Here is a 7,908-nt window from a genome sequence, read left to right as displayed (position 1 = left end):
CCGTGGCGGTGTCGTGGAGTTGAAGAAGCCTTGGGCGCTGTCCGGCTGCTCTATTCTGACACTCTGCGTGTCAGGTTGTGTCGGCTTGGACCGACCTCCCATAGGTGGACCTTCTGGAGTCTTCTTGTCGGTGAAGGTGGTCAGCTTCAGGGGCTGACGCGCGGGCTCGGGGGCCTTCGAGCCCCTGGAGGCCGCTGGGAAGCTTTGTCTTCTTGTGTCACGCCCCGTGCGTGATCTTGTTGGAAAAGTGGCCGGCAATGCTGTGACCAAGGGGCAGCGCCGGGGAGCCCCCGAGCCTCGGTAGCTTGGGGCGTGTCTTCTTGCGCCCGAGCCTTGGCTGGCATCGTTGGCGGGGCAGGAGCCAAGGGCCGGGCCAAAGTGTTGTCGTAGATCGAGAGTCTCAGGGCTCGGGCAAGCCCCCGAGCCCCAAGCAGATGTCGTGGTGGAGTCAGCCTCGGTCGAGCTTCTTCTCCAAAGAGTGCGCGCGAGTGTACCTGATGGGTATAGCCCCCGAGCCCTGGGGCGATCCTGGAGTGGTCGGCTAGGGGATCTTCTTCGTTCAAAAGCCACTGGACCCGAGGCTAACATACCCATATGTTAGGATCTCGTCACATAGCAAACCCAGCTTGCAGCAGGGCAACAAGGAAACAATCCATGTAAGATGTTCATAACTTCGTCTCCGCAAGTAGTATGAGTGCAATAATCAAATTTAACATGCAATTGTGCTGACCTAAAAGTTGATCTCCAACCTAGATTTACATTAATTTTGGAACAAGATTTAAACCATAGGATCACATTCTTTTTGAACGGAGGGAGTAGTATTTGAGTTTGGGAAAAAAATTCGTTGTCAGGTGGGACTCGAGAGCACTCCCTAACAGGTTGATTGGATCTCTTCAATCAAAATATAGTTTTTTATTAATGCATCGATAGCACGCTTTATATTACGAGATATAAATAAAAAGTGGTATGGTCTTATATATTAGGACTGAGGGACTAATACTAAGAACAAAGTCATTAATGAGTTCTCAAGTTTTTGGGGCTGTGTTTACCTGAGGTTAAATTCCCAACGCTTTGGCTCCTCTCCTTTGTCCTCTCTCACTGACCACGGGAACTGGAGACGCCGATGTCGAGCATAGCTAGTCAAACCGATCGGCTGCTGCCGGCTGGTGTCCCATTTCGTACTGCACGCCTCCGCCGGTCCGCCCCCGATAATTGCGGCTACAAGAGGCGGGCTCAGGGGGCCCCGACTCCTCCTGTCCGTCGCCGTCCTCGTGCTAGCCATTGCTCTCGTCTTCCGCTCCCTCACCCCGGCAGTCCCGCAAATGGCCGACGACCTGCCCACCTCCATCTACGACATCACCGTCAAGGTGGTTGTTGCCTGCAGATCTGCTAGGCGTTATTCCCCTTTCTCCCTTTCTCCTCTCTGCTACTTGCTCAGCTCGTTGCTATTTGAAAGATTCGGGTTGTTTTCGCTACCGTAGTGAAATCCTGATTTAGATTGGAGTAATTGGTGACAAGATGGTGGCTTTGCTGTTCAAGATACCTTTCTTGTGAAATCGAGTTTAATACTGAAACCTGCACTGACGTTGGATGTAAACGGGACGAGGTAGAAAACTGAATTTTTGACCTGGGGGAACTGTTATCTTAATTCAAATTGCGTGGAACTCTGCTTGTCTCACTGCAAAGATGTACTGTTGGGTGGACCTGTCAAAAGTGAAAAAAGTGTCGTTTGTCCTTATCGCAATAGATGTATGTGCCTTTCTTTCTCTTACTTTGCGTTATTCTATCAGGAACTTCTGCGTCATTTGCTGGCGGCACCCAGCACAGTAACATAAGCATAATGTTTCTTCAAATTTCATAGCTGTGCATTATTACCTGTGACCTCAATTTACATATTATGGTCTTTGTCTTTGCAGACTTGTTTCTGAACTGATATTTTGTTCTTGTAAAGGATATTAGGGGTGATGACATAAAACTGAGTGAGTATGCTGGAAAGGTTCTTCTTATCGTCAATGTTGCTTCAAAATGGTAACTTTTGAAACTGAACTTTGTTATTTAACATTGCAATCTAGCCTACATCAGATCATATTAAACATTTAAAAAAAATATATCAATGGTCTTCTGATGAAAATGGATGTCCCTTTCTCCAGGTTTTAATTTATTCATTTGAGCGAAAATCATATAGATTGTTAACCTTGAGAGAGTTGAAATGAATACTATATCCTCCAAGGTTATTCATCATGCTGTATCTATTTTCCTTAACTTGATAGGATAGAGTTATCTTGCATCTGTCTTGAACTCAACTTGTACTATGAATTTGAGTTGCTGTACAGTATAGATAATTCTGCTATAACTGAGAGCCAATGGCTTCTGTGTGGGCCTTTCAGGAAGGTGAATCTGGCATTTTATATTCTGTTCTTAGACGGATGTATGTTTTTGCTTGTTGCTGGCTGTACCTATACACATATTACTTACTATACCGCAGACTACTCATGTTGTAAACAGGTCACTCCAGTGTAGCAAACTTGTGCGTTGTTGTACATGTTTTCCCCTGTTCAAGTCATAGTTGTAAGATTGAATGAAGATGCCTCAAAAAATAGATGCTGGAGCAATGTTTTATTTTATTTCACAGTTGAAACATATGTGGAACTTGTGGTTGATTGGTTTTACTTATTTTGTAGTGGGCTAACAAGTTCCAATTACAAAGAGCTAAATGTCTTGTATGAGAAGTACAGAGAGAAAGGTTTGTTCTTTGACTATAGGGTTCTCATGCAGAATCATACCTGAAATAATATGAAACTATATCTTTCCTTTATCAAAATGAATTTATCTCATTTCCTTGGCTTCCTTTCACTCTTGCATGCAGGCCTTGAGATACTTGCATTCCCATGTAATCAATTTGCTGGTCAAGAGCCTGGCAGCAATGAAGATATCCAGGAGACAGTTTGTAGCAGGTTCAAAGCAGAGTTTCCTATTTTTGACAAGGTAAGCAATTTGACCTGTGAGCTTTTCTTTTGCAGTAACTAACATATTATGAATTCAGAGTTTTCTATCATACATCTGAATATGTGAAATAAAAACAACCCACATTGCTATCTCATGGTATCCTAGATATTGGTTGCATGTCATATCAGTTGTCATTCTTCAGGGTTCGTTGACGTGATTGCTATTTATTTTAAATTGGAAGTTTGTTATAATCAAGTTGATTGGACCAGGCAGAGATGTGAACAGAGTAGGAAATTTAAACATTCCTTAACCCTTGTTACTAGTGTTTTCGTTTCAGAAACCTGTTATGCATGAGTACAAGAAAGCATGGGGAGTAGGAAATAGCGTTGAGAGTGGGGTTTGAGGGAGGAGTGGCAATGGCGTGACCAGCATATGGTCTCCGACTGGAGGAGGAAGATCAAGAAGAGGGGTGCACAGGGAAGGGGCCATGGCACTGTTTAGAGAACAGTACCCCCAGTGTGAACTGTAGCAGGGGCAGAGGATAGTGATGAGGATAATCTCTTTTTCCTTGCTTGTTACGTCCTTTTGTTCCTTTCGTTCCCCTTTGTTCCCTAATTTCCTAAACCGAATCTCAGGGCGTGTTTGGATTTTCTCCTGGTGCATGGAGCTCCCCCAGGCATCTGATTTTTTAGTCTGGGATGGAGATCCTTACCTGGCTGGCTGGTGTCCTGCCTGGCAGTTGCCAATGAATACAGCCCCTTATTTCATGCCAAATCAATGACAATCTCACCTTGGTGGGGATGGATGTCAGCCCTAGGGCACCTCGGGGTGTGCACCCAGGCAGGGAAGGCAGCCACCATGCTGCATTGGCTGCTGCCCTCTCCTGCTGTCCTGCAGACCCACCTGATCCACTTTGCATGGTGGGTTTTGGACCAGCTAGTTTTCTGAAACTATGATAATTGAAATGAAAAGGATCATACATTGTGAAGCTTACTTCATAAAAAAGGGTATACCCAGTGCAGAGAACTCCCGCTCTGTGTGGGGTCTAGGGAAGGGTGTCAGTGGCAAGCCTTACCCTCGCCTGTGCAATGCGAGGAGACCGCGACTCGAACCCGGGACCTTCCGGTCACAGGCGGTAAGACTACCGCTTGCACCAGGGCCGTGGCAACTATTTTTCTTTAGTCTTACATTGTTAGTCTACCTAATGGTTTATGCATTTATGGTCACAGTTAAAAATGTTTGAATGGCAATGTCATGAGTTCTAGAAGTTACAATTGGTGGGAGTAGTAAATTTTTGGAATGGAAACAGAAACAGAAGCAGAAACAGTAGGGAAAATGACTTTATAGTTGTTATATCATGGAAAGCTAGGAACTATTCAAAATATGGAACCGAAGAAAGAAAGAAAAAGGTGCTTTACAAAGAGGAAAATTAGCTAATAGAAACTATCAAGCCAAGCCATTAATCTTGTGTTCTCTCTCATTTTATGAATCCGAAAGAAGCACATCGACAGAAAGGCCTTCTTTCAACAGAGACAGATTGGGCTGCTTGTTGCCAACTATGTACTATGTATACTAACCTCCATTTTAAAATAACTGACAATTTGGACATCACTATTCAATGTTTCACCGTTTGTCTTTTCTGCAAATATTTATACAAATAGCTAGTTATAAATGACATGCTTAAAGTAGTTTTGATAAGAAATCCAGTGATACTTTTCTCGCTTTACTTAGCTCAATCTTTAGCAAATATTGGTAGTCCAAGATTGAACAGTGAAGGTTAAAGTTGTCAAAGTTCTGTTAAACTTTAGTAAGCCATAAGCTTATAGCCTCTAAATATAACTTCATTTGGCATTATCAAGCTTCTGAAAATAAGGAATTCATCAACAATTTTGAAGCACCTTTTTTTACCTAATTTTCCAGTTTTGACTATATTTAATTTTACCTACTAATATATTATGTGATATATGATAAGCACCTTATGTTCACGGTTGATTAGTAACATATGCACGAGTCCAAATAAGCTTATTTGGAATCAGAGTGACTATTTGATATCCCCTGGTTCATCGAAGGTACATGCCAATCAGATATAGGTGCGCACTTAAAAGTTTGTTCACTTGATTTCTCAGATTGATGTGAATGGTAAGGACGCTGCACCATTGTACAAGTACTTGAAATCTCAGAAAGGTGGCTTCCTTGGCGATGGTATTAAATGGAACTTCACCAAGTTTCTTGTTGACAAAGATGGCAAGGTTGTCGAGCGATATGCTCCGACGACTTCTCCATTGAAGATTGAGGTTTGTTTCTCCACCTAACTGCACAGCTGCACATATTGGGCCCACTAAATGAGTCAATGGTTTTTCATTCTCGTGGTTTCTTCTGCAGAGTGACATCCAGAAGCTTCTTGGCACTGCATCATGATTTGGTTACATGAATTATGTTCCCTGAACTCTGTATGTCACTGTGTTGTAATTTCATTGAAAATATGGAGCTTGGACATCTGTGTCAGTTTGCGGTTCTCTCAGTTGAAAATTATGATGTTCTAGTATAAAGAAACTTTGTTCGATGTATAGAATGTTATTTGTGTATTTTACCTTGCTATTGATCAAATATGAAGGTCACTACAGACAAATTGGTCAGGACCATGCCACTTGATAATATGATGTTTGGCTGGCACACATGCAAAAAAAAAAAAAAAAAGTTGTCCTGTCTCCATACTACTTTTTTGTAAAGACTTTCATGATACTTTGGATGTGAACTTGAAGCGGCTGGAATCATTACATCTTGTCTCAATTGACTAAAAAAAGGTGAAACCACATGTGAAGAATTGCGCATAATATAAAGTGAAATTCGGGCATGGCCCCGGGTTAAAAAAAAAACCCACCTATTTGTCATGCATGGGTCATGGTCATCACAAGTCATGCAAGCTGCAGCATGGGGACTGGCATTTAGGGCCTCTTTGGCAGACACTATAGATGCACTGAAGCAAAGAGCCTTCTTCCAAAAGATGGAGAAGCCGAGTACAATAGAAGAAAATCAGAACGAGAAATCGAAGAAGGATGAGCAGCGAATACTCCCTACGATAAGATCCGGGAAGCACTAGAATAACTCAGGGCGACCTCACATCCCAATGAGAAACAAGAACAGCTCCGAGATTTCCTCCGATGAACAGTCTTTAAAACGAACGATGGAAAGGCAATATCTCATGAACAGGAAGATCAAAATCAAAGGAAGTCTGCTTTCGATAGACTAGGACCAAGTGGAAGTCACAACGGAGGGAGCCGAAGAAATCACAGTCAAAATAACCGAGTAGAGCAACCAAGAAAGGACAGAAGCAGAGCACCTACTCGGACAGCCACACAAAACTACTCTCGCCAAGACGACAGTTGGCAAGAAGGGGGCGCAAAATCAGAATATACAGAAGCCAGAATGCACGATAGATTTCCCTATTTTGCAAACAGACTCGCTTCGATTCGACTACCTCACAAGTTCAAACCGTCCAACCACTCCAAGTACGACGGCAAGACCGAACCAAAGCAATGGCTCAGGATCTACTCACAATCGATTGAATTAGCCGGAGGAGACGACGACATCAAAACCTTGTTCTTCCCCATGGCCCTAGAAACCATGCCGCTTCAATGATTCGACAAATTAAATCCCGGATCAATCAGAAATTGGGAAGACTTACAAAGAGCTTTCTGTGAAAATTTTGCGGGAATTATTACACATCCAATCATCCACGCAGAATTAAAAGGACTCAAGCAGAAAGGAGGTGAAAGTCTCAGAAATTACTATCGACGATTTGGCGAACTACGAGCTCAAGTACATGACATCACACAACGAGAAGTAATCGAAGCTTTCTCTCACGGAATCATGGCTAGGTGGCAATTCCAAGACTTCTGCAAAGAAAACCCAAGAAATAACGAAGAATTCAGAAGAACAGTAGAAAAGATGATTACTGCAGAAGAAAAAACGAAAGAAAGATTCCCAGAAAGGAACAACAGAGACAACCCGGAGAGGCAAAATCCTCGAAACAACAGACATCAGGAGAGAAAGCGAGGTCCAGACAACACGGTAGCGATGGCTGACAAATCAAATAAATTTACCAAGCCCAGAAGATATGACGACATCAAGAACATGCATTGCCCTTTGCACCCCAACAGGAGGCACACCATCAGAAATTGCTACACCTTCAACGAAAGGTACACTAGAAAAGATAGTAAGGGAAACAATAAAGAAGACAATCAGAAAAAAAGAAGGAGACAACCATGATGACAAGGGATTCCAAAAATCCAGAGGGATAGTATCAGTAATCTTTGCCGGGATTCTAGACTCAAGAAGCAAACATCAAGAAAAGCTCGCGCTACGAACAATTATGGCCGCAGAACCCGCTACACCAAGATATCTCAACTGGTCAGAATACCCAATCCAATTCTCAAGAGAAGACCAGTGGACCAGCGTAGGAAACGCAGGCCATTACCCGTTGGTTCTAGATCCAACCATTGCCGGCATGACTGTCACGAAAGTACTAATTGACGGAGGAGCAGGACTCAACATCATCTTTTCAGAAACTCTAAGGAAGATGGGACTACAACTCGCCGGGATGATCACACCAACAAGCACACCTTTTTATGGCATAGTACCCGGCAAGGCAGCAATGCCACTTGGACAAATCACTCTACCGGTTACCTTTGGGACTCCCTCGAACTACCGCACAGAGTTCATCAAATTTGAAGTCGCAGATTTCGATTCCTCATATCATGCAATTCTTGGGCGCCCGGCACTAGCAAAATTCATGGCAATATTGCATTATCCGTACCTGTTGCTCAAGATGCCAGGGCCTAACGGAGTTCTTTCTCTTCGGAGCGACTTAAAGCGCGCATTTGACTGCGACGTACAGGCGATCCAAATTGCAGCAAAGGCACAAGCAAACGATGGAAGAAAAGAAATAGCCACTATCGCCAC

General features: G+C 43.3%; 1 protein-coding gene across 1 annotated transcript; it reads left to right on the top strand.

The window, feature by feature from the left end:
- Positions 1-1,125: 1,125 nt before the first annotated feature.
- On the top strand, positions 1,126-5,625 carry LOC136486793 (probable glutathione peroxidase 2). The gene is made up of 6 exons (XM_066483809.1): positions 1,126-1,367; positions 1,952-2,028; positions 2,682-2,743; positions 2,867-2,985; positions 5,073-5,240; positions 5,329-5,625. Exons 1-6 carry the CDS (start codon positions 1,323-1,325, stop codon positions 5,362-5,364), a joined length of 507 nt encoding a protein of 168 aa, XP_066339906.1. The 5' UTR covers positions 1,126-1,322; the 3' UTR covers positions 5,365-5,625.
- The last annotated feature ends 2,283 nt before the right edge of the window (positions 5,626-7,908 follow it).

This window comes from Miscanthus floridulus, chromosome 10 (assembly GCF_019320115.1).
Source record: "Miscanthus floridulus cultivar M001 chromosome 10, ASM1932011v1, whole genome shotgun sequence".
Lineage (NCBI taxonomy): Eukaryota > Viridiplantae > Streptophyta > Magnoliopsida > Poales > Poaceae > Miscanthus > Miscanthus floridulus.
This window is presented reverse-complemented; position numbering and strand designations above follow the sequence as displayed.